This window comes from Prionailurus bengalensis, chromosome D1, assembly GCF_016509475.1.
Source record: "Prionailurus bengalensis isolate Pbe53 chromosome D1, Fcat_Pben_1.1_paternal_pri, whole genome shotgun sequence".
In the NCBI taxonomy this organism is placed as follows: domain Eukaryota; kingdom Metazoa; phylum Chordata; class Mammalia; order Carnivora; family Felidae; genus Prionailurus; species Prionailurus bengalensis.
In genome coordinates, this window is record NC_057346.1 from 1103431 (window position 1) to 1130372 (window position 26942).

At 46.5% G+C, this 26942-nt stretch overlaps 1 protein-coding gene and 1 long non-coding RNA gene across 2 annotated transcripts; one reads left to right on the plus strand and one right to left on the minus strand.

Annotated features, from left to right (window-relative positions):
- Positions 1-5792: 5792 nt before the first annotated feature.
- LOC122482468 lies at positions 5793-7137 on the plus strand. Its single transcript, XR_006297187.1, has 3 exons — positions 5793-6129; positions 6589-6669; positions 6954-7137. It is a non-coding gene; the product is annotated as an uncharacterized LOC122482468 (long non-coding RNA).
- Positions 7138-15790: 8653 nt separating this feature from the next.
- On the minus strand, positions 15791-24693 carry MMP7 (matrix metallopeptidase 7). The gene is made up of 6 exons (XM_043579178.1): positions 24564-24693; positions 21645-21871; positions 21410-21558; positions 19620-19748; positions 17688-17849; positions 15791-16133 (listed from the first exon to the last, which is right to left on the minus strand). The coding sequence occupies exons 1-6, from the start codon at positions 24669-24671 to the stop codon at positions 16105-16107; spliced, it is 804 nt and encodes a 267-aa protein (XP_043435113.1). The 5' UTR covers positions 24672-24693; the 3' UTR covers positions 15791-16104.
- Between the last annotated feature and the right edge of the window lie 2249 nt (positions 24694-26942).

Here is a 26942-nt window from a genome sequence, read left to right on the forward strand (position 1 = left end):
TTTATAAATATTGTCACTGACAGGTGCTGGATAGCAGTAATAATTTTAATAATTTGGTCAGAATTATAATTTGAATGAAATCAACACAATACAGCTCTTATGAGCGGCAGGCCATGTTCTAAGAACGTTACATACATTAACTAACTCAGTCCCCAACAAGGAGGGGCACTATTATTATCATCCCCTTTTTATACACGAGGAAGTCCAAGGGACAGGCCACACAGCTAAGTGGCAAAGGGTATTTAAAGCCAGGACGTTTGCGTCCAGAACTCACGCTCTTAACTACTTTGTTTGACTGATTATTTTATTTTTAAAATTATCATTTTTTTTAATGTTTATTTATTTTTGAGAGAAAGAGAAACAGTGCACACGTGAATCGGGGAGGGGCAGAGAGAGAGGGAGGACAGAAGATCTGAAGCGGGCTCTGTGCTGACAGCAGTGAGCCTGACGTGAGGCTCAAATTCGCTAACCGTGACTTGGTGACCTGAGCTGAAGTTGGGTGCTCGACTGACTGAGCCACGCCAGCGCCCCTACTTTGCTGACTGTTTTATAAAAACTGTATACACTCCTGAGCACGTATTTGCTTTAAACATCAGAAAGTTTTAAGAAGTCTGGGAAACCCTAGGCTTAATGATGAAATATGAGAGGAAAGACCAGGTAGACTAAAATATTAAGATTTTCCGTGATAATAAAGAGAGAAAACACTAAATAAAGGGAACCTTTTTGAAATGAAATCAGTGAAACTCTGTGAGAATGGTCAAGTAGAATTACCAGTGTCACTGGCAATACAACATCCTAGACACCTCAGTTGACTTTCACAGTGAAAACGCATACAAATGCTGGATAAAGGATAAAGGGACATTTAGAAAACTAGACTTCAACAAATTGATGAAGTTAGGAATCTTCAAAGGCTAAACGGGAAGTGAGAAAAGCAAAAATACAAACAGGCCAAAGAGCTGGCTTTCTCCATGAGGACCTTTGCTAAACCAACCTCTGGTTTTCAAGTGACGGGGTTCAGGACACACTACCCTGAAAGATGAGGGACAGCGTTAGAAGAGGGCAGAAGCGGGCGGTCTCTCTGGCCTCCCCTGACCCTTCTCCCCGATGCAGGTCATGAGACCCTCCAGTGAGAGGGGTCCTCCCTATACGAGGAGAGAAGGAGCAGCCTCACCTCTGGGGTGAGGGAGAAGAATCCCAACAGGCAGGCCTGGCTAGGCCTCCTCCAGCTCACCCCCTCATCCCCTTTGTCCTATCCCACTTGTCCATCCTGTCTCCTCACCATCAAACCTGGTGTAAAAACGCTGGTCATTTCCCTATGAAAGTTCTCAGGTCACGTAAAACTTCTATTAAATGAATTTGTACTATTTGCTCCTATTAATCTGTCCTTGTTGGTTTACTTTCCGGATCCAACCAGGGACCCTGAGAGGGGTGGAAAACTTTTTTCCTCCCCTGCAGGAGCCCTTGAGGGACACAGGGGCCAGGGCCTGGGAGAGCAAAGAGCAAAGGCCTGGAGATTCCAGTGTCCTCTTAGTTTTCTTCCTCTCTCTTTCCTTCTGGAAGCTGGTCACATACCAGTCATCATTCCTGGCCCTCCTCCTTCAGCCATGCCTGTTCCTCAGTGGGTAGGAAGTGTAGTCGCAGGAGTCTCCTGGAGGCCTGGGGCCTCCCTCCCTCTAGCTGGCTCTGCAGCCTCGACTCTCCCAGCTGCCCTTTCCCAGGCACTGTGCCTGGGGGGGGAAATGGTGAGTCAGAAGTTTCTACTAGGGACGAGTGACAAGCAGATCTGAGTAGAGACAGATTCTTTTCTGTCTTCCCATGGAAGAGAAAGGTTAGCCTCCCATGCGCTCGCCATCCGTTGTAGGAGCGTTAGCGCTCTGGCATTTACCTCCCAATTTAAGCTTTCATTTGTTGTTTCATTCAATAAATATTTATGAAGGGCCCAGTCTGTGACAATTGGTTAAGTGCTGGGGACATAAGAAGGGGAGTGAGACGTATTCCCTGCCCTTCCAGAGCTTGAGTGGAACTCTCAGGAGTGGGCTGTTCCTAACCCCAGCTTGCAAACAAAGCGCGTGAAGCTCGGAGAGGCCAAGGGAAGAGTGGTCACAGGATTAAGGCTGCACCTGTCCCTTCTCTGGCCCTCGCTCCTTCTACCACACCTGCCGCTCACTGAGGATCTGTGTTAGCAAAGGCTTTTGGGTGGAAAATGACAGAAAAGGAAATCGAACTACCTTAAACTAAAACAGGAATTTGGGAATTAGGAATGAAACCAAGCCCTAGGAAGGGGAAGGGAGGGTGCGGGCGCCAGGGGAGATCCGGCCTCAGGGAATCCTACGGACAGTGTTGAGAGTCTCTCCCTTGCTCTTGTATCTTTTGCATCCCCATAGTCTGGACTGACCTGTTACCTACTATGTCAGACAGATTCTCTCCAGGCACGGGGAGGTGGGGGGGGGGGGTGCAGCTTGCCGGCAGTCTGTCCCGCATCCTAATGACTCACGACAAAGGAAAAAAGGCTACTTCCCTGCTACCTACAGTTAGAACAATTCTGGGGAAAGTGGATTTATTCTACGTGTACCATAAGCACACCTCTGGAGCCGCCCTTGACACCAGAGGGGTGAGGAGTTCTGATCGCCTCTACCTGTGTCCCCCTACTTCTGTAGCCAAGGATGACAATGCTTATAATGGAAAGAAGGGGTGGTGGCCCCAATGCGGCCGCTGCATGCTGAGAACAGTGCCAACACTCAGTAGGTACCTGATGACATCAGCCAAAAAAGAAGCAGCAATCCCAATAAGGGTCTGGCACAGCACCTTTACGACAATACTAATGGCACCATCTTCTAATATTCAAATGCTGTATTGATGAGCTTTGTTCTACTAGATAGGCTCTAAAAAATTAATTAGGAAGCCTGTCCTGCTTTATTCTTGTCTAAATAACATTCGACATATATGTTCCTTGATGTTTAAAAAAAAAATTCACCCATAAAAACATTGGGAACTAGGTTTTGGAAAAGGATGCTGATACTTATTTAAAATTCTTTCCTGGCCAGGGGCGGGGGGCGCCTGGCTGGCTCAATCGGTGAAGCATGCGACTCTTAATCTTGGGGTTGTGACTTCAAGTGAGGAGCAGGAAAATAAAATTTGAGTAACTGGTATACAAAACACAGCCCGATGCCTTACTTTTAGATTCAGTAAAATCACTCTCTCACATTACTGTAAATGTTTCTAAAGAGTATCTCCGTTTCTTCCTTGCCTTGGGTTGGACTGGGAATCACCTTTTCAGGGAGGGGAACTCGCAGCAAGGTTGTGCAATAACGCCCGTGTCGGCACCGTCAAAGACCACCAGGCACGCACCTGCTCCTGAGCAAGCAGGGTTGTTGCTCAGTGTATCCAGGGAGACAGCGCACCCTGCAACACGTTAGCAAGAAGTGACTGAAAAGGACTTTTTGGGGGAGGATTTTGGCTTCTGTTAGGTCATACTGAGACATGGTTGGATGCTGTCCTCAAGCAGGGGCAATTCTATGAGTGGGTACAGGACGAGGACAGGGATAAACAGAATCCAAAGCTTTCACTGGCCCAGAGACAATGGCCAGTCATTTCCGCTAGGATGGAAAACATTTTGGTTATTTTTGTGGCTTGGACGTGTTCCTGTTTTTGTCTGTGTTCAGACAAGCTCACGGAGCCGCCCGGTCTCAGGATGTTCTGCGAAACTGTTTGTGCACTCACTAGTGGTGAGGGCCGGGCCAGAGGCAGGGTGTGGTGAGGGCCAGGCCCAGAGGCAGGGTGACTTTCTCTTTCCCACGGCTGTGAGGGGACACGTGGGCTGTAAAAGGTTAAACACATTTGAAGGTAAAGGAACCGGATGTGGGGAGTCGCTCACATGCAGGGTTTGTGCCCCCGCAGGCCTGGACTGGAACTCAAGAGTCTGCATTTCTAACCAGTCACCAGGCCCAGGCATTGCTGATGATGCCAGGGCCAGGCCATACTCAGAAAACCGGTGAGGCTGGTGAAGGTTATCAAAGGTGGGGATGTTTACAGGAAGGAAAGACCTACTGTAGTTAGCCGTGTTCCCAGGATAAAGTCTAGAGCTTTCTGGAAATACTCTGGTGTGGTTCTGACCCTGGGCTGCACTGCGCCTGTTCCTGGTTTAAATCACCACTCTCTGAGGGGCATGTTCACAAAGGAAGATTCTGTCCAAAGTAATGGGTGCAGATGGTTGACAAATAAGTTTGTCATTAACGTGAAAATAAGTTATGTGTTTATGGTCCACATTCCAGGAAGATCCCAGTTACAAAGAAGCAGATCCATTTTAGGAAAATGGGTTTGAAAACCAGCAATTCAACTGGATTATCTGCAAACTGACTTATTCACAAGTAGATGTTGAACGAAATGCAAAGTAACTCTCACAGTCCCCTTTTTACCTATTTTATTCTGTGGCCTTAAGACACAATTCCTTTTGTAAGGAAGATGTAATTGCTTATCCTTTTGAAACATATACATGTCTGTACCCAAAAAATTGAGTTTCTGCCTGACTTTGTTTATTCTTTCCTGAGACATCTGGTGAAGAGAGGAAGTGGTAAATAGGGTGGAAACGGCGGGATCTCTAATTGTTCTGAATAAAGGTTTTGACTTTCCTCTACATTTGGCTGCAGAGGGGATAAAAGGAACCAAGTGTGACCTATTATGCGCTGGCTACTTTATTATGTTGACTGGGTTACAGAAGAACTTTGACCAAGTCCTTGTCCTCAAGGAGGCTCCAGTCCATTGGAGGGACACAGCCACAATCGGCTAGAGAGAATAAAGTGTCACGGGTGTTGTGACAGACATTTGGATAAGGACGTTGAGACTGGCAACCACAGATACTAAGTGAGGAGGGAAGATGGGAGATGACAGGGGAGAGCGGAGGCAAAGTTCACAGCGGAGCTGACCTTGGGGTTGAGCCTTGAGGTGGAGGAAGGACTGAAGGAGGGCGAATCCCGGAGGGAGGCGGCGGGGTCAGCCTGTCCGGGGGGGGGGGCGGGGAATACCAGACCTGTCCCCAGCGAGCCGGCGGTCCTCGCACACGCGTGAGCAATGCCGTCCCTGTCCCACCGGCACCCCTGGAGAGTAAGACGGAAGAGGGGACTCCCTTCCGTCCCGCACGGGTCTCCTTCCCGAGATAAAGCGCATCAAGACGAGATGGGAGAGAAGGCACCTCCCGGCCGGCCCGGTCACCGGTGAGCGGTGCGGGGTCGGGGCCCGCGGCAGGTGGAAGGGCGGGGAACACCGGTGCGGAAGGGCCACCGAGAGACCCGCAGATACAAGCTTGAGCCCCGAGCCGGGATCCGCTGCAGGTTTGCAGCTAAGACCGGAAACCTGGGGACGCGAGAATCATGACCTCTCTTCGTGGCCCTCACCCGTGGGGCAGCGTCACGTGGCCTCCAAGCTGCCGGCACCTCGGGCCGAAGAGGGCCAGCGTCCGCCGCCCCAGCAGCTCGCACCCCCTCCAGTCACGCCCTGGGGCCGCTCGGGCCCACGTGGCCTCACCTGCCTGTGGTCCTCGTCGGCACCGTGCTGTTGGCTCCGCCGCTTCTGGAAGTTTCCCGGACACATTTAGGACGCTGGAATATTGGCCCAAGCTCTGAAACCCCGGCGCCGAAGGAGGTGCTCCCGGGGGAACCCCTCGCGTTGCGTCTGGAGGCCTGCAGCGTCCTGGGTCCCGCCTGCCCGGCCCGTGCGCATGCGCACCTCTCCCCGCCCGCCTGCCGCCGTCAGCTCCCGCCCGCCGGTGCGCATGCGCACACGCGTTTCTGACACCGGTTCTCCCCAACGTTCAGCTGCGTATCCCACGTTTTCGCTCAGCCCCACGCTGTGTCCCTGAGGAGGCCTCAGATCCCACCCGGTCAGGGCTCAGTCCCGGGACTCTGTTCCTCAACCCCCATTTCAGTTGTGGGTCGTGAGGGGTGCGTCCCCAGGGTCCTCGCGACTTCTGTCCACCTTGGCTGGACATCTCGCGATCGCGCGATCGCACGCTCGCCCTCGTCAGAGTAAAGCATTTGCTAGGGCAGCTCTCAGAACTCAGGGAAACACGTTTACCCGCTTATTAAAGGACACGACAAAGGTGCAGATGAACAGCCAGACGAAGAGTCGCGTGGGGTGAGTTCTGGGAGGCCCCAGAACAGGAGCTTCTGAGCCCCTTGCTTTAGGCATGATCAGTCCATTTTCAGCCGCTCTCCCTTCCCGAGAGAATGGAGGGTGAGGGTGCTGAAATTTCAAGCTCCTAATCCTGGCTTGGTCTTTGTGGTGAAAGGACACCCCCTGGGGTCACCTCATACAAGTAAAAGACACTCCGATCAGCCAGGACATTACCAGGGTATCAGGAGGCCTGTGCCAGGAATTGGGGGAGGAGACCAACACGTATCTTTTCTGTCACTTCGTGGTGGTGTGGCCTCACACGGAGTCCCCTGCCTCTGGTCAAGATGGCTCTGGGATTCTTCTGTTGAGTCTGGGCGCTGGGATCCTGGCTCCACTTGGTGGGTCGCAGGGACGGCAGTCACTGGTGCTGGAGTCAACTTACTTTTGTGTAGATGTTGACAGTTTACTTGCTTTATTTAGGGTGCACTTCCAGCTTCCCAGTGAGGTGAATGTTACAATTCCTACACTGCCAGTGAGAAGCCTACAACCCAGACAGACCAGGTGAGTTTACCCTGTGATTCGGCTCATGCACAGCCTCAAACCCACGTCCGTCGTGGCAGGTTCACCCCGTGGGTAAGGTATTGTGGGCGACAGGGGCTGCTGTTACTAACTACCAGGAGAGCGGGTGTCACGTGGAGGTCTCCGGGGCAGACTGGGGAGTGTGGGCAACTGGTTATCTGTCTCTTTTTAAAAGAACAAATTGTAATTTGGGTAATTGTTTTCACTTTTGAAAATTCTCCATCTTACTGATTTGTAACCTTAGTTTTATTATTTCTTTTCTTTAGGAAGGATAAGAGTGCCATTTCCTTTCATGAAGCCAATTTAACTCTCGTATGAAAACTTGATGGAAAACAGTACACTAAAAGTAGATTACAGTCCAGTCTCACTGGTGAATACCGATGCAAACATCCTAATGTGTACTAGCTCACTGAATTCAATGATTAAAAGAATATACTATATTGTGATAAATTATGGTTAACGTTTAGGAATGTAAGGAGAAAAATACTACGTTAGAAAAAAACTATTAATGTAATTTCATATACTAACAAGCTAAAGAAGGAAATACTTAGGAACATTTCAACAGATGCACAAAAAGCATCTTATTTACTATGTAAGTTAGTAGAAAACTAGAAACAAAAAGAAACTTCCTCAATGGGATAGAAAAGTATTTATCTTTTTACCTGGAAACACTTGAAAAGCATTCCCTTTAAGATCTGGAACAATGCAAGACTCATGCTATCATAATGTTCTACATAACACTGGAGGTTCAGGCCAATGTAATAAGACAGGAAAGAATACTAAGAAATACAAGGATTGGATGGAAAGAGATGAGATCATCACAATCGTAAGTATTGTGATCATTTACACGAAGACTAAAAACCAACAGACTTTTGGAAATAATAAGAAAGGTCAATATTATAAGGCCAATGCACAAAAATCAGTAGCACCCCTCAATATCAGCCATAATAAAGTCAAGAAGATAGTAGACAATAAAATACCAAAACAACAACAACCAAACTGCAAAATATCAAGGACTTAAGAGACAAAAATTCACAGGGTCATTACAGAAGAAAATTTAAAACTCCAGCAAAGGGTATAAAGAAAGAGTTGAATTAATAGTGAGATGAATCGTCTTCAATATTTAAAGGTAACAATTTTTCCCTAATTTAATGCAGTTTCAAGCAAAGTCACGGTCACCTTTGGGGAGATCCTGCCCTGCTCATATTTGGAATGAGTCCTCCACTGAGTGAGTCTTGGTAGAAGGCAGGAACCCCTCTGTGGAAGTGGAAGAAGGGACAGAGACACCCCTTCTTGCTCTTTGGAAACTAGCATATGAGTACGTGATCCGAGCTCAGACATGAAATTCTCTTTCTCAGGGTTCTGAATCCTGAGTGGTGCAATGATGCGGGGAGGGTTCAGAGGACTTTTCACTGTGGCAGCCTCCATGTTGGCATCCCAGCAGGTGCTCCCTTCTGTCTGTCTGTCCTGCTGCCACCTGCTCTTCCTTGGTTCACGCCCAGATTTTGAGCCTGTTTCTCTGGGCTTTTTCCCAAGATCTCCAGTTAACTCCGATGTCTTCTGCAGTAAATTCATTTCTACATTACATCAGATAGAACCAGCTTCTGTTGCTTGTAATCAAGAACCTGGAGCTGGGAACCTTGCCAAAATATTTCTGATCTTCATGTGGAAGAATTCAAGTCTGTGAATAACTAAGACCAGGAGTTGGCAAACTTTTTCTGTAACAAATACTAACCATTTCAAGCTTTGGTGGCTGGATGCAACTACTCAACTCTACTGTCACGGGGCTCAAAAGGAGCCATTGGCAGTATGTAAGCAAATGGGCATGGTTGTGTTCCAATAAAACTTTAATGACAAATAGTTGGTGGGCAGAGTTTGGCCCAGGGGCTGTAGTTCCCTGATATCTGATTAAGACAGTCATAAAGAGGTACCTGGGTGGCTCAGTTGGTTAAGCATCCAACTTCAACTCAGGTCATGATCTCAAGGTTCATGGGTTTGAACCCCACGTTGGGCTCTGTGCTGACAGGTCAGAGCCTGGAGCCTGCTTTGGATTCCGTGTCTCCTTCTCTCTCTGCCCTCTCCCACTTGTGCTCTGTCTCTCAAAAATGAATAAATTGTTAAAAAAATTTTTTAATAAAAATAAATTAAAAAAATAAAAAAGTCCTGAAAAAGAAAAGAGGAGACAGACTCACCCTACTAACCAGTCAGACACATCACCCAGCCATAGGAAAAATAATGCGGTAACAGTATGGAAACATACAAACAGCTCATGGAACAGAACAGAACCCAGAAACAGGCCTATGAGAGTTTGGGTTACTTAAACATTTTGTAGGAAAAATTGGTTCACTATATGGAAAAAGATAAATTAGGTCCCTACTTCAGGAAAAATATAAAAATAAGCTCAAAATGTAGGTACAAAGCAGGGCGCCTGGGTGGCTCAGTCGGTTGTGTCTGACTCTTGATTTTAGCTCAGGTCATGATCTCACAGTTTGTGGGACCGAACCCTGTGTCAGCCTCAGCACTGACAGCACAGAGCCTGCTTGGGGTTCTTTCTCCCTCTTTGCCCCTCTCCGGTTCATGCTCCCTCTCTCTCAAAATAAAATAAAATAAAATAAAATAAAATAAATAAGTATGTACATACATACATACATACACATGTACATAAATAAAAATAAGCTAAATACAGTAGAATAAAATTGCTAGAAGAAAATATGAAATATCTTCAGGACTTCGGGGTACAGGAGGATTATGATTGCTAGGCCACTATTAAACTTTTTTGCATTCTCAGCGGACACATCAGCAGAGAAAGTGGTTGTTTTATTAGGGCAAGTTAACCTTGAGCTGAAATCCGTGGGGTTAACTCAGGTGAGCACAGCCTTATTCAAAGACCAGAACACAGGAGGTAAACCATTCACTGGGCTGTGGAAAGAAAGGAAGGCCAGGCTGCATAAGGAATGGGTGCTTTTTGTGTGGACAACAATGATGGCCAACCCTGAAGGGACAGTATTTGGAACCAAAAGCAATCCAAGGCTCTGATAATTCTATAAATAATATGGCTTTCAGGCCCAAGAAAGGGACAAGCAAGACAGAAGGTAGATCCTTACCGTTATCTTACTGGAGAGGCAATAACAAAGACTGGAAACACACAGCCATGGCTTCAACCCCAAGTGTCATCACAGAGAAGCTATGAGGGTTCCCTCTTCTATGAAATGGGTGAAATACTACCCTCATTTCAGGGTTGCCGTGATTCCTGGAACCTAAGCAGGTAAGGTGGACAGAGATGGTTACACAGTCTTTGTCACGCCCTCCTGTTGAGAAGTGGACTTTGTTTTGCCTCACATTGAATCCGGGCTGCCTGGCATGATGCGACAGGGCAGAAGTGATGCTTCTGCACCCTGCTTCTTGGAATCCGTAGGTTTGGGCATCGGCCACGGTGTAAAGAGGCCATTTGGAGAGAGAAAGAGGTACCATCCCTCCAGCCACCTGTGCCAAGGCACCAGACCTGTGAATGAAGCAATCTTGGACATTCGAGCCCAGCCAATTCCTGAAGAGACCCTGATCAAGGCCCCCAGGACCATCGAGTCCATCCACAGATTTACGAGTGAGAATAAATGGTTGTAGTAGTTTCAAGACATTAGGTTTGGGGTTTATTCGCTAGATAGCCATGGACAACCAAGAGGAAAATTAAGCACCAGAGTGCTTGGAATATGGAATATCCCAAATCATTATTCCAAGCTTTCACATGGTGGCAATTTTGCCAGTGAGCCCAGGAAAAGGGGTATCATTCAGGAAAAAGTCTATTTCTATTCAATGCGTTTCCAGACCACTCATTTATATATCAGTTAATTAATTTCTTCTTTCAACAAATGATAAATGGGTGCCTACTCTATGTCATATGCTCTTTTAGATACTGAACAAAACAGATAAATTCCCTGTCTGAAAGTAATTAACACGATACCCTTTAGTCTTTGTTGGCGATGTGACAGTTATTTAGATAATCAGAATAATAGGGTTTAGCTAAAAAGGCTATATTTGTCTGATCTGGATATGTAAGAAATGGCGTTCAAAGGAAATTTATCCTAGTAAATTATAATGAATATCTTTCTAAGTGTTAATACTTAAGCTGAATGGAAACCATTTAGCTATTTCAAATTTAAAGTACTCTGTATTCTGCCTATCATTCTCAATTTATATCATCATCTCCTGAAAGATATCTAAAATGAAAATTTTAATTGAGCAAGTTAACTCAAATAAATATTCATTAATGCATTCAACCATTCGACAAATATTTATTAGATGACTTCTATGTGCCAGTGATAATGCTAATCACTAAGTTCCTAATTCTGAACAGTTCAGACATAGACACTGTCTTTTCTGCCCAGAACTCCACCGTTCCTACCAATGTCACAGAAGCTTAAAGAAGTATTAGATTGAGCATGGTGTCTGTACTAGAATAATTCCATAGGTTAAGAAGTTGTGGTCTAGGTACTTTGAGGTGGATTCTTCCCTGTGTGTGATCTAGTTACAGGTAAACTGAGGAAGTAGAGTAGGTGTTAAGTTCAAACAGAACTTCAACCCATTATGTAAGGTTCTCAACTTTTCTATAGAGTTGCTTGTTTTTATTCGGGGCTAGGCAAGTTTGCTAATCTGAGAGGCAAGAGAAAGAAGCCTGTCAAATGCATCTGAATAAGCTTAGGTTGTTCTCAAGGTCTCTTCCAGGCGAATGTGTAACCCATACACCTGCATACAGAACAAACTCAACAGTCATCATCATCCAAGTCAGAGACAGCAAGTCCACCATTACTTTGTAATCAGGGGCAGTCTCTGGTCCTGGGTTCCAAAGTCTAGAATCCTCAGGAAAATGCCTCAGCAAAAGACAGCAGGGATAAAACCCTGTGCTGTTCCCTCAACTTGGACCTATCACCCTTTGGTAATCATGACACCGTGTTTCTCCTCACCCACTGACATTGCCACAGATCACAGCTGTCCCTTAGCTGGAGCTCGGGCCAAAGTGCGGTTCACCGTCCTCTTCCCGCGTGCTGGTATTCAGAGTTACTCTTTCACACACGTAGAAAGATCAGTGAATAAGTGTCCAGGGTCATGTTGCACGACAGCCTTCCATACCTGAAGAAGATATAACATCTGTCCCCAAAGACACAGCCATGGTCACCACAGTCTATAGATTCATCTGTCTCCAGAACAGTAAAGCACCAACACTGAAAGAGAGGTGTTTGTTGGTTGGGGCATTGATGACTGGGCTGTGGTGGCAAAAAGGGTACAAACTAGGACTTACCTTTGCCGATCCTTACAACATTTAATTGCAGCAAGCGCACTTGTGTTAGAATGAAGAAATCTCCAGTGTGAGTGGTAGATGGTTTCATAAGAGGAAGGATGACCCCATGTGGCAGTTTTAAAGCATAACCTCAATTTTTTTTGGTGCTTGGTGTATCAAGGTGGCATGCGTGTCCCCTGTCTTTACTCTGGGCGGGCTTGTGGTTGCTTTGACCAGCGGACTCCAGCACCCGTGACTTCTGAGGCTATCCAGCTCCTTGCTTGTGGGAACACCTGCCCTTCGAGCCCTGAACCACAGTGTGTGAAGTCCTGTCACCTTCCCATCTCATGGTGGAGAGACCACGTGTATGCAATAGGGCTGACCATTTCTGCTGAGCCGTGATCTCCAGCCACCTGCAACAAGGTGGCAGACATGTGAGCCTCTCGGACCCTCACAAACAGCCCATCTGCCCCATGAAACCAAAGAATTACCCTGTGGAGACTCACCCAAATTCCTGATCCACAAGATCATGAAATGTAATAAAGTGACTGTTTAGGGTAGTGTTTTAGTGCAGTGATAGGTTACTGAGACACCCCTTGTGTTAGTTGAGGTCCTCCAAAGAGCAGATGCCAAGACGACATTAAACATGCAAGATTTATCGCTGGGTATCCTTCCTGCATCTAGGAGGGATAAAGGGAACACAGCAGAGTGGTGGGGGTGGAGGAGGTGGGGAGCCTTCAGACCAGGATGCGGGTCTGGAGTCTGTGAAGTCTTGGTTACATCATCATTGTGAGACAGTCTTTACCGGGCTGGTGGGGACTCCCAAGCCTGTTAGAGACGTCCTACTTGTCCAGACTATTTTACAGTCACACTGGAGTTTTGGACTTGCATGTGAGTTGTGGTACGCTAGAGTTTGTAGATGTAGCTCAGAAACACATTACACATCACACGGCCCTTTATGATGGCACTTAACATGGTATGTTATAATAATTTCCTGAATGTCTGCTGTGTTCACCAGACGTGGAGATTCTGGACGGTATGTGTGTGTGTCTTTCACCTTTGTAGGCTTCTTCATCCCTAAGTTCCTGACTCAGTGAATGTTTGTTGAATGGCTAACTGAGACTACTGATCAAAGTATGTTTTTGGTGTAGTCACAGAAAGGATTATGTAGTCATAATCCTTTGACTATGTATCTGAGGGCTCATTCTGGACTCTCTCTTCTATTCCAGTAGTCTCTATGTCTCTCCTTATGCCAGTAGCATCCGGTTTTGATTACTGTAGCTTTGTAGTGATTTTGAAATCAGGAAGTGTGAATCTTCCAGCTCTGTTCTTCTTTCTCAGGATTGTTTTGGCTATTCAGGGTCCCTTGAAATTCCATATGAATTTTAGCATACGCTTTCCTCTTTCTGCATTAAATCTGTAGATCACTTTGGGTGGACAATCTGAAGTCCTCCAGTCCATGAACATGGGATCTCCCCACTAATTTGTCTTCTTTGACGTCTTTCAGAAATGTTTTATGGTTTTTATCGTACAAGTCTTTCGCTTCCTTTGTTAATTCCCAAGTATGTTTTTCTTTTTGATCGAATTGTTAACGGAATTGTTGTCTTAATTTCCTTTTCAGGTTGCTTATTGTTCATGTGCTGAAATGCAACCGACTTTTGCTTGTTGACTTTGTATCCTGCTACCTTGCTGGATTTATTAGTTTATTATTATTAATTATCGAGTGTGTGTGTGTGTGCACGTGCACACGTGTAATCTTTAGGGTTTTTTACGTGTAAGATCTTATCATCTGTGAACAGAGATAGTTTTACTTCTTTCTTTTCATTCTGGTTGTCTTCTATTTCTTTCTGCTGTCTACCTGCTGTGCTTAGGACTTCCGGGGCAATGTTGGGTAGCAGCGGCAAAAGAAGGCATCCCTGTCATGTTCCTGATCTTAGGGGGAAAGACTTAAGTCTTTCACCGCCGAGTATGATGTTTATTGTGGGTTTTTCATATTTTTATCATGTTGTAGGCGCTTCCTTCGATTCCTAGTGTGTTGAGTGTTTTTAAGATAAAAGGGTTGGAGTTTTGTCAAATGCCTGTCCACATCAATTGAGACGGTTATGGGCTTTTCCCCCTTGTTCTGTTAATGTGGTGTATGACACTGATCGATTTGCATATCATTGTATCATGTTTGCATCCCAGGAATAAGTCCTACCTGCTTGGCGTATAATCTTTTTCCTATGCTGCCAAATTTGGTTTGCTAATTTGGTTGAATTTGGTTGAGAATTTCTGCATCCATTTCATAAGGACTATTGGTCTGTAGTTTTCTTGTCCTGTTTTTGTCTAGCTTTGATACAAGGGTAATGTTGGCTTTATAGAATGAGTAAAGGAGTGTTCCTTTCTCTTTAAACTTTTGGAAAAGTTTGAGAAGAGGTGACTTCAGTTCTCCTTTAAATGTTTGTTGGATTCACTGGTGAAGCCTTCAGTCCTGGGCTTTCCTTTGTCAGGAGACTTTTGATTACTGATTTAATCTCCTTACTAATTATAGGTCTATTTAGATTTTCTATTTCTTCATGATTTAATCTTGGTAGGTTTTGTGTTTGTAAGAATTTGTCCATTTAGTCTACGTTATCCAATTTCTTGGCATCTAATTGCTTACAGTGTTTTCTTATTTTTAAATTTTATTTCTGTAAAATCAGTAGCAATGTCCCCATGTTCATAGCCGATGTTTAGTAATTTGAGCCTTCTCTCTTTTTTTCCTCAGTCTATCCAGGTAAAAGTTTGTGAATTTTGTTGATTAAAAAAAAAATCCAGATTGTAATTTAATTTTTAATCTATAAGATTAAATTTTAATCTATAATTGTTTTTCTAAACTGAAGAATTTATTTTTTAGGACAGTTTTAAGTTCACACCAAAATCAAGTGGAAGGTATGGCCATTTTCCACACCTTCTCTCCACCCCCCTTCTCTCACATGCAGAGAGCAACCCTGTTATCAGCAACCCCATCGTGGGGACTCAATGGTGCCCCATGGATATGTTAAGCTACTCTCACTTTTCTTTGACCCTTTTTCCTTTTCTTCCTCAGATTTGATCATTTCCATTGCCCTATTACCAAGTTTACTGATCCTTTCTTCTCGGAGAGTGCTTCTCCCACAGAAACACATTTCTGCGTGAGACTGTTTCGTGGTCTCTGTGCTGCAGAGTGAGCTGTGTGGACATTGGGAAAATGAGTTTCTGGGAGAAGTCAGAAGGAATGGGGTATAGACCTGCGGATAAGAAGTTGGGGTCTGGGGAGGTGGGCGGCCGGTGAGAAGCTACTGATGCTGGGGCAGGTGAAGGATTGAGGGAGGGGGATCATGTCCAATTTTGGGTGTGTTTGATGTCGCGGTCCTGGTGGGGAGTGAACCCCACTGTTGATGCATCTTCAGCATCTCTGGAGACTCACGGAGGTGCTGCTGGGAGTCAGGTTAAGAGAAGAGGATGGGACTGATGTCGGGTGGGCCCTGAGGAGCAGTTGTATCAGGAGAGATGCAGGGAAATTGGGTTGGGGGTAGGAACTCAGCCACAAGTGACTATGGGAGTGGAAATCCTTGGGAATTCACACATCTTGCGGGAAGACCTGGGCTCACCAGAAGACTCAGAGTGAGAGTAGGCCAAGACAATAAGGGAAACTCAGTGTGCCTTCTGGGCCACACGAGCGAATGAGAGGGGCTGGACCTCCCTCCTTGCCCACACAGTGATGGGGTGAGTGCAGCTGAAGACCCAGAGTGATGTGGTGGGATTCCTGTTGGTCTGTTTGCTTGTTTCAGTCTTTGATCTCGCTGTACAGAGTACTTCCTGGGAGAAATCTTTTACCATGGAATACAAACTTTATTTATCTGTGTATTTAACATTTATTAATACCTACCAAGTGCAAGTTGCTCGAGGAAAGTCATCAATGAATGAGACACTCAGGCCACGAGGGGGCTTATCCCCAGAAGGAGAGAGAGGGAGAGAGAGAGACACGTGAAAACCAACCACGATACAGACACGTGAAAACCAACCATGATACAGGCAAGAGCCAAGTCAGTGCTCAGAGACATTCAAGGACTGTGTGCATTAGTTCTGGTTGGAGAAGAGCTACAAGGAATCCCATGAATGAACGTGTGCTCTCCCCGAAGTTCCTACTTCTTTCTTGATTTACTTCTCTTTCCTGTTCAGAGAGAAAATAGGAACATCTCACCTGGTATAAAACACATAAAACCCATCCTAGGACCCTAAGAACAGAAGATGTGTTGCAGAAAGTATAGCGTATCATTCATGTGGCTGGTTTTCTGTGTCTGCAACAAAGGTTCTGAAGAACAATCTCAGAAGGCTAAGAAGGTGGTGCTGGGCTGAGGGGCAGGCCTTGGGAGCCGATGTGTCCCCTCCCTGTCTCTGCTGGTGTCACCACCATGTGGTCTTGGATAAGATTCCACTTAATCTCTCTCAGTGCTAGATCAAGTGCACAAGGAGGACCCTAGCCGCTCATCGGATTGTTGCCTCAAATGAACTAATGCTCGTGAAATGCTGGGTATGCTAAATGCTAGATTTATTTTTATTATTCTGAAAAGAACATTGAGAATTTCACATCCATGAGGTTAATCATATTCTTTTGAATGTATATTTTCTGTGCGTATGACTTCTTGGATTAATGAACTCACTCCATTTAAAACCTGTATAATTAAGTCTTGCTTTCATTTGTCCAAAAGTGACCTCTTTCCAATTTTGACTCAGGGGCACCTCAGTGTCTAACATGTAAGAACTTAATGCCTTGGTCTGTCTTCTTCTGAAATCTAATCTGTCCCTTTTTTGTTCCCTTTCTACTTTTCTTAAGGTTCTAACACAATAACCCATGCCATTGAGTGCTCCATGAATCTCACAGGTGTATAAGGGGAGGCACCATTTTCTGTTTTGTTGGTGATAACTTTATCGACAGTTGTCAGTGGTTTATGAATTTTTCTGACAGCAGCAGCAATGTGAGCCAGGACTTTAAGGTACAGTTACATGGTATTTTCCAAAATGTGCTCTCTGCAGCACTGTTCTGTGAGGGCTCACTCGAGCATTGCGTTAAAAGGATTCTCCCTTAGGAAGTGCTGAGTTTAACAAGCACGGGAGGGACTCCTGAATATCCTGTGCACCTGAAATACAGTAGGTTGTGTTTCCTGAACTGGTTTTTCCATAGGGAATTGTCTTGTAGGACTACTCAGTGTTCTGGGAACACAGTTTAGGAAATGCCGATTGATAGTACGTTGTAGGTGCCACTGAGAGCTTAAATGCACTTTATTCTAGGGATAATTTTCTCCTGAGGACATCACCCCATCTGATGGAAGCATTTTTATGGCTTCTCTGATCTTTCAGACCCTTAGGCAGCTAGGGAGGAAGATGCTCTATTCCTCAGGGTGTCCCCTCAGGAGGACACTCTATGAAAGTATCTGAACTGAGCTAGAAAGAATAGCGAGTGGCAGCTTGGGGGGGGGAAACACCTTAGTAGTGTCATTTTCAGGATTTTACTAAACGATACCATGTTACTGAAAACTTGAAATCAATGATCTCATCGTATGAAATAGCCTGGTTACCCTCAGAGTGTCTAAGTTCTCCAATTTCTTTCCTCAGTAGGCTTGAGATGTGAGGTGCAGGGTGTTTTTCTGTTTCCCAGGGTTTCCTGTTCAAGTCCTCCCCGAGCAGCCAATGTGAAAGCCCCCTTATGGGAGATCATAAATATTACCATACAATTCCTGGATTTCTCTGATATCGCCCGGCGAGAGCTTGAAATTCTCAGAGTCCCTGGCTCCGTAGGTGGGGTACATGACAGAGTCGGGATCAGATGAATGTCTCAGGCCCAGAGAATGGCCAAGTTCATGGGTTGCAACAGCCAGGAAGTTAATTCCTACGACAGAAGAGCGGCACATGGTAATGACAGAAGCAGCCATGTATATAGAGACATAAAAGATTTGTAACAGAAAACAGAAAACACCATCTGGGGAGGACTCGCAGGTGGGGATGGCTGAGAAGGACAGTCACAGGAGCTTCAGTGTCACCCCCTTGCTGCCACTGGAGAAATGACAGTTGTTCTGTCCCTGTGGCCCCCCACCCTAGGTCACTTGGCAGTTTTCTGGAGGGAACGCAGAGGCACGTGGATGCGGGCTTGAGCCCCCCGGAGACGCAGACAGATGGACAGACATGTCAGTTCCTCCCCTGCTGCTCAGAGGCAATTGCTTCTGCTGTGTGGGGCTATCACGGGTGTGAACCCCCCGGTACCTGGGGACAGGGGCTAGTTGCTCACAGACGGGGGTGCGGAGTGTCAGGAGAGGGAGGCTGCTATGAGGACGCCCACACTAAGGGCAGCATATCCAGGCGGCATCAGCTGTGTTCCATTGACTTCCTTGTCCTCCCGTCTGTCCTTCCTTCCTCACATTCACAGAGGGGCGGCCGTGGGTCGTTCGCAAAGGGGACGCAGCGGCCAGTGTCCCCGCAGCAGGCACCTCCATGCTGTGACCTCCCTTCGCACAGGCCCGACCTCCCTCTCCAGGACGCTTGGCAGCCGTATGATTTCGTGTAACATATTTACTTATGGAATCATCTCCACTTCATATTATTTACCCCAGAGATTTTCTCCATTAGTGTCCTGGGGGGGTCTGTGGTCTCCCATGACGGGCTGGGCCATGGCGTGGGCTCCTCTTGGACAGTGAATGATCTTCGAATGGTCTACCACTCCCAAGTATCATAGTGAACAGTGAACGATCTCAGAATGGTCTACAACTCCCAAGTATCATAGTCTCTGCTTCCCTTTCTCCTCCAGGAAAACAAACTTACTGCAGTGCCTGGGAGGCTCAGGCAGCTGAGTGTATATCTCTTGATTTTAGCTCAGGTCATGGGTTCATGGTTCGTGGGATCAAGCCCCACATAGGGCTTTGTGCTGACAGCACGGAGCCTGCTACAGATTCTCTCTCTCTCCTTCTCTTTCTCTCAAAATAAATAAATAAAACTGAAAAAAAGAGAGAGGGACTCAGAGTCCTTTTAAATGCTTTCTTTTCGTGGGGCGTCAGACTCTTGACTTTGGCTCAGGTCATGATCTCATGGTTCATGAGTTTGAGCCTCTGCATCAGGCTCTGCACTGACTGCACAGAACCTGCTTCGGATTCTCTGTCTCTGTCTCTCTCTCTGCCCCTCCCCACTCTGTCTCTCTCTCTGTCTCTCAAAATAAATAAATAAATAAATAAAAACCCTGAAAAACACCTTACTTTTGGGAAATATAAAGAACTCTAATTTATCAAATTATTAAGGTATCCCAAACACTATGCTAAGTGCTGTATAAACATTATCTCATTTAATTTAAACAACAATCCCGTGAGGTGGGAATTATTTATAGTACCATTTCATAGGTGGAAACTGAGACTCAGAGAAGTCAAATAACTTGGCTAGAGACACACAGGGAGTGGCTGGTAGAGGCCCAGCAGGGTGAACCAGGTGTGGTTTGCACTCCCTTCCAGCTCCCATCCACACAGCATTATAAGCACGTGAAATGAAATAATGCATTTAGAGCACAGGGTACAGTCATCGGCAGCTAACGATGGGTCAATACTTATTACTGCTTAGAGCAGTGATCAAGTTCAGACGTTTGCAAGTACGTGCAGGGGAAGAGTGATGAGGTGCTGACCTAGACCCCTGCCGTCGGCCCAGCGCTCGTCCTCATCGAAGTGGGCGTCTCCTCCCAGGCCCGGCCCAGGTTCGTAGGCGTGGGCCAGTGTGCCTCCTGGTCCGTCAAATGGGTAGAAGTCCCCGTGAGCTGAAACAAAGAGGGCGGTTGCCTTTAGTGACTGTGGTTGATACAGTGACAGCAGCTATGAAGCTCGGCCCCGTCCACAAAGTCCACGTGGGGTCACCAGCAGGGCGGTGTGCGTGTTTATGGGTCTCAGGAGCATTCTGTTTCAGAAAACCACTGCTCAGCCCCGATAACCATCCGAGACTGAAAGCTTGGCATGTGGGTGTCACATTTGGTCCTGGGCAGGATGGAGAATGGGTGGGGTATTATGTTTGGGAACTTACGTGTGTACCATTTAGTACCTTTTCCTTGAAAGCCTAGCTAGTTCTCTGTGGGCAGAACAGATGGTCTCTAGGAGAACCGTGCACCAAGTGTCAAAATGAATTTTGCCAGCGCTTTTATTTGTGATGTAGGGATGTTTGTTTTTGAATTGGTATAAGGCTGTATCCAGTTTATCCGTTTCCTGAAAGCCCGGGAGCACCATGAGCAATGATTTCTTTCTGCAGTGTTCTCTTTGACGTTGTCAGTACTGTGCCGGAATTCAAATTTCAGCCACAGTCACAGCTCCCGGGCAGCTCAACATTAGGACAGACTGGAAAGAACAGTATTTTTCTCTAAATTGGCATCATAAAACAGTAGCCATTAACAGCCGTTTGTGTATATTTTTGAGAGAGAGAGAGAGAGAGAGAGCTTGCAAGTGGGGAGGGGCAGAGAGAGAGGGAGACCCAGAATCTGAAGCAGGCTCCAGGCTCTGAGCTGTCAGCACAGAGCCCTATGTGGGGCTTGAACCCGTGAACTGTGAGATTATGACCTGAGCAAGCCAGACGCTTAACCAGCTGAGCCACCCAGGTGCCCTGACCGTCACTGTGTTCTAATAAATATTTATTTATAAAATCCTGGAACTGCCCAACAGAGAAAAAAGGATAAAAATGTATTTACAAAAATGGATGGCAGGCTAGGTTCAGCTCATGGGCGATGCTTTGGCACCCCTCTGGTGGCTCTAGAGGCACCTGGGTGGTTTAATCTGTTAAGCATCCAACTCGTGATTTCATCTCAGGTCATGATCTCAGGGTTCATGGGATTGAGCTCTGTGTGGGGCTCTGTGCTGACAGTTCTGAGCCTGCTTGGGATTCTCTCTCCTTCTCTCTCTGGCCCCCCCTCCCCCACTCATTCTCTCTCTCAAAATAAACTTATTAAACTTATTAAAAAATAGTGGCTCGGGGCGCCTGGGTGGCGCAGTCGGTTAAGCGTCCGACTTCAGCCAGGTCACCATCTCGCGGTCCGTGAGTTCGAGCCCCGCGTCGGGCTCTGGGCTGATGGCTCGGAGCCTGGAGCCTGTTTCCGATTCTGTGTCTCCCTCTCTCTCTGCCCCTCCCCCGTTCATGCTCTGTCTCTCTCTGTCCCAAAAATAAATAAACGTTGAAAAAAATTTTTTTAAAAAAATAAAAAATAAAATAAAAAAAAAATAGTGGCTCTACATTAACAAACTAGAAAAAGTATAGTGACATATATACATCATTATATATGTCTATATATAGATCATTATCTCTTATATATGTCATACGTATATCATATTGAAAGATCGTTATGTATATAAAAGATCTTAAATCCTGAAAAGAGGAAGGTGCTGCTATAAATAACAAGCAAAACAGCACCCAGGACTAGCCTGCGGGAACCTTCCTTACCTCCTCTTGCAAAGCCAATCACGATATCGGGAATTCCCAGCATAACTCTCCTGAAGGATAGTGGGATCTCTTTGCTCCACATATTCAAGGCCTTTGACACTAAATGATCCACTGTGACACGTGGTAAGTCTCGAGTGTATGATATGATCCTGGTAGCAAAAAAGAAGACAACGTTTGACCTCCTAGGAAGAGGGTTTTACTGGTCTCTGCCCGAATGAACCGAAGGAAAACTAACCTGTAGGTGACCACTTTGGAAATCCACTTTGGCCTGTTTCTGGATGGCAAGTCTTCTCCGGTGTCCGGAAGTCCGCATCTGGGCTGTTGCATTACCACTATCACGCGGGAGTCCAGCATTCCAGTCACGGGCAGGCGGAAGAACTTCTGCATTTCCTTGAGCTGGGCTCCGAAGCTGTCGGCATCCCTCGATTTGGCGTCGGATGGGTAAAATCTCTTGAGATACTCCTGTCGGAAAGAAGAAATTGTTCTCTCATCGTATTTACTGTCTTTTTCTTAGGTCTCCGAGGTCTATCCATCATCTTTGCCTCTGGCTCCTGTGGACTCCAACGGTGGTTTGAAGACAGAGTCCTTACACGGTCATTAAGTGAAATAAGTGTGCATTAATGAGATAAAAATTTAGTATCGATAATGACACAGTCATTCCATTTCGTGAGCAAAAGAGTCCGTCCTTTTCCTTTTACCCCATTAGATTTTTTTTTTTAATTTTTTTTTTCTTCGTTTTTCTTTATTTATTTTTGGGACAGAGAGAGACCGAGCATGAATGGGGGAGGGGCAGAGAGAGAGGGAGACACAGAATCGGAAACAGGCTCCAGGCTCCGAGCCATCAGCCCAGAGCCCGACGCGGGGCTCGAACTCCCGGACCGCGAGATCGTGACCTGGCTGAAGTCGGACGCTTAACCGACTGCGCCACCCAGGCGCCCCACCCCATTAGATGTTTTGAGGAGAGACCCACTGTGCCCTTAAAAAATTTTTTTTTTTTAACGTTTATTTATTTTTGAGACAGAGAGAGACAGAGCATGAGCAGGGGAGGGGCAGAGAGAGAGGAAAACACAGAATCTGAAACAGGCTCCAGGCTCTGAGCTGTCAGCACAGATCCCGATGAGGGGCTTGAACTCAACAGACCTCGAGATCATGACCTGAGCCGAAGTTGGACGCTTAACCGACTGAGCCACCCAGGCGCCCCCCACTGTGCCCTTTAGAAACCACAGGCTGGCTTGTACTGGCCCATCAGGAAGAGCACCCCGTGTGTCCCCGCGGGGCACAGCAGAGACGCTGTGGGGAGGTCCGAAGTCAGCAGCCACGCCTGAGATTCTCGAGAGGTCTGGCCCTCGCGGAGGTTAAAGCGTCTTTAAGTTTTAGTCCTGGGAAGGATATTGTGAAAGTATTTTGTTGAACGTGCATATTCTCTGGGGGAAGATAACAAAGCTCCTAACAGCTGAATGATGTGCTCGGGGTCACCTATTACATTAGTACCGGAACTGGCCCTGTCCCCTCACTGCCTGTGCTGGGTTCTTTTCATTGCTAAAGCTCCAGCAGAGCCCACACCTCGAGGCTGCAGGACAGGGCAGGTCTGCCAGGTGTATTCCATGTAGAGTTGGGGCCTTGGCACTTTCTTAAGGGACCCGAGTGTCTGGATAGGAGCATGGCAGTCCAGCAGCCTGAGTAGGAAAAAGTAAACAGTGAATGCAATAGTGCCAGCGGCTTCATGAGAGCTTGTACTGAGCACCTATCACTGGCAGGGACAAGACAAGGGTCCTCACATACATTTAAACTCGAGCCACCCTGGGAAGTAGGGACGGCTTTGTCGTGATGAGTCATGGCTCAGAGAAGGAAATCAGCACAGGGTCACCCCATGAGGAACCGAAGGAGGCACATTTTGTTTTCTTTTTTCTTTTTCTTTTTTTAAAGTGCATTTATTTATTTTGATGGGGAGAGAGAGAGAGAGAGAGGGAGTGAGCAGGGGAGGGGCGGGGGACAGAGGATCTGAAGCAGGCTCCGTGCTGACAGCAGACAGCCCGACATGGGGCTCGAACCCATAAACCCTGAGATCATAACCTGAGCCGAAGTCGGACACTTAACTGACTAAGCCCCCCAGGTGCTCCGCAAAGAAGTCCTTTTATCCCTTCCTGAACTACAGGCTTTACAAAGACACTCTTTTGGAAGAAATCTTTTGCATCCTTGATAGGAATTTTCCTGCTTTCTCTGGTTTATTAGCAACCGGCACACTAAGTACAGGGGCTCAGTGTTCTTACAAATGTACTGCTTCGGGGGAACCAGTTATATCAACCTTGTGAAATCGCTGCTTTGCAGGTAAAAAACAGTCAAATGTTAGGAATTTCGCACGGTACAGGGAGTTTCTCAAAGTCAGAGTTAACGTGAGACACAGGTAGACTTTTCTTATGCTTAAGGCTTAAGTTTATGAACAGTACTCGGGAGGAAACAATACCGAAAATTAACTACTTATACTTATTAGTTTGCTTGTGAAGTAGTATATTGGAAAGACCATGGTTTTTGAACCAGCAAGACTTGCCCTTGACTCCTGTCGCTACCATGACCAAGTACGGGAATCCGCGTGACTTTCCGTCCGTGTCCTGGGATAGAGCTGCAGGTTCCTTGACACACAGCACAGTGCAGCCCGTATGATCAGAAATGGCCTGCACGATAGTTGGCATTGTTATCACTCACTTCTTCACTACAACAATCCCATGAGCCGAGTATCTGTGTCCCCCTTGGGCGAAGTCACCAGTGCGTGCCCGCCCGCCGGCCCCGTGGGCTTGTAAGCGGACAGCTGCCAACTCTACCCTTGTTTTCTGATTTCAAGCCACCACCAGGAGTCCTTAAGAGTGACACTCAGCTCTCTATGGAAAGAATCTCCAGCCACAAGAAGTAATATCAACAACTTCAATTTGTTGAGGGGCACCCCTGTGGGTCGACTGCACCGTTGTCCCCGGTTTGCACGGGGAATACCAGAGCTCACAGAAGGGCACTAACCTTCTCATGTCGTCTGTGTGGTGAGGGAGGAGGGGCGGGAGCGGGAGCCCAGTTTGGGCAGTGCTCCCCGATCGAAACCCATATTGTACATAATCAGAAAAATTACCCCAACTGAAAAACGCGCTTCCGAGCGGCAGGGACATACCTGAGCCTGCTTCCACTGTGACTCACTGTGGCCGCCCGCCTCCCGGGGGAGCGGCAGGGCTGGGCTTTGGGGCAGCAGACACAGGACACACAGCACCGCCAGCCGCATGGTTGCTCCGCATTCTCTGCCGGCCGCCGCAGAGATTTATATAGTTGTCAGCCCTGCATGTGGAAACTGGTGACTCATTTGAGTGTTTTCTTTCTTTTCGGTGTCTACAGAACTTTGGAAGCGTGTGTGAGTTTTCATTAATGGCCACAAGGAAGTTTTATGTCCTTATTGGCAGGAAGCCCACAATGTATTTGCCTTTTTTCAAAGGATCCCCCCCCCCCCCCCCGCCGCCTTTGGTGTATAAATTTAACCATGAGAAAACATACTTTATTTGCCAAAAGGAAATTGCTACTTAGACTCGTCTTTTCAACTTAAAATGTTGGGGAGCATCATTTAGGACTTACCGTAGCAGGATGCATCTTAAAAGAATTTTTTAAGAGTGTGAAATGCAAGGAAAATTACCAAAAAACATACAACTAATCAACTAATTATTAAGCAAACGTTCTTTTTTTTTTTTTAATTTTTTTTTTCAACGTTTATTTATTTTTGGGACAGAGAGAAACAGAGCATGAACGGGGGAGGGGCAGAGAGAGAGGGAGACACAGAATAGGAAACAGGCTCCAGGCTCCAAGCCATCAGCCCAGAGCCCGAAGCGGGGCTCGAACTCCCGGACCGCGAGATCGTGACCTGGCTGAAGTCGGACGCTTAACCGACTGCGCCACCCAGGCGCCCCGCAAACGTTCTTTAATAAACACCAAAGTCAAGGTTGGAGTCTAACTTCTTTATTTTTATCAAAGATGAAATGGAAGCCAAAATGACAGATTAACTACTTCCCCAAGGTCACAGGGTTACTTGCTAGTGGTCCTGACGGCCAGCCCAGAGCTGTTTCTATCACACCACCCATCGGCTCATTTTGTCATTATAGTCGACATTTCTTGGGAGAGCCCCATGGCTTTTGACTAGAATACATCATGGAAAACCCCTCAGATATGCTGGAGCTGAAAAATTTTAATTCTTCAAACATCCCCCAAATCATCTGGAGGTTGGGTGTGGTGAGTCAGCAAAAGGAAACTTTCCAGATGAATAAATTAAGTTTTCAGGGCACCTGGGTGGCTCAGTTGGCTAAGGGTCTGACTCTCGATCTCAGCTCAGGTCTTGATCTCAGGGTCGTGAGTTCAAGCCCCATGCTGGGCTCTGCACTGGGCACGAAGCCTACTTAAAAAAAAAATAAATTAAATACGCTCTCTTTATGTAGATGGGTTAATTCTGTGTCATCACAGTTCAACTATACTTGAGAACCTGATGTCTTTAGTCAGTGTGTGGCATGTAATGGGTGCATAATATGTGGTTATAAAGATAAATATTTGCGTGTGGATTTGGATCAGCTAGTATGGGGATATGAGGTTTTCTGTGATCTTTGCTTGGAATTAAAGTTCAAAGCATTCCCTATATATTATATTTTCTATTTCTGTTTATTTTTAGTAATTCAAAGAGCATTTGAGGTTACAAATATTTTAAACAAATTTTAGTAACTCCCTTGAATACTCACTTTTGGGTTGCAAGAAAGACGTCTTTTCTTCTCTTGTTCCTTTGAATTATAATTTGTGAAAAAATGAACAAGTGGGATCAAGTCCCAGTCCCTGCCCAGAGTTTATGCTCTAGGGTAGGGGTGTAGGGAGGGAAGTACTCTTAAAACAGTGGGACAAACGCTTGCAGTAGGCAATGCTACCAGCCAGAGGGAGCAGCTAATCCTTCCCATGGGGACTGAGGATCAATCCATGCATTTGAGCTGGATTTGGGAGGGTAGCCATTATAGGAAGAGCACATCGAAGGAAGAAGACAGCACGAAGAGCAAGCCGTCAGTGTTGCTGGAAGGTGAGTGGCTGGGAAGGGAGGGGGGTCCAGTTGTGAAGGGCCAGCCTTGCATGCTAGGGGCTTCTGACTTTTTCCTAAATGGTGTCAAGGAACATTTCAGAGGAAGAAAGTGGCATTCTCAGATTTGTGATGTTGCAAGCAAATGTTGGTGGTGGTTCTGAGGATGGGCCGGGGACGACAGATGATTCTCCGTAGAGGGATATTAGAGAGGCGGAAAGGTCAAGAAAAAATTATCCAATAATCCAGGTGAGAGAGGAAAGAAGAAGTCCTGAACCAGGACCGACTGCTGGGAGGAGAAGGAAAGGCGGTTCCAGATCCATCTGGAAGGTGGGACCGATGAAGAGAAAGCCAATCAAAAGCCGAGTTGCTGACTGGTGGCAGGAGTGAGGAAGAGAGAATTAAAGACTGATGGATTTAGTGGAGGGCAGTGCTGTCATTACAGGACAAGGCTTTCGG

Bases quoted from the DNA above. Each gene is read 5' to 3' on its own strand.
- MMP7 (XM_043579178.1), bottom strand. From the start codon at position 24,671: ATGCGGCTGGCGGTGCTGTGTGTCCTGTGTCTGCTGCCCCAAAGCCCA. The intron at 21,559-21,644 runs GTTAGTTTTCCT...TTTTGCTACCAG, and splicing joins TCCAAAGTGGTCACCTACAG to GATCATATCATACACTCGAG. The intron at 19,749-21,409 runs GTAAGGAAGGTT...TCTTTGTTTCAG, and splicing joins GATTGGCTTTGCAAGAGGAG to CTCACGGGGACTTCTACCCA.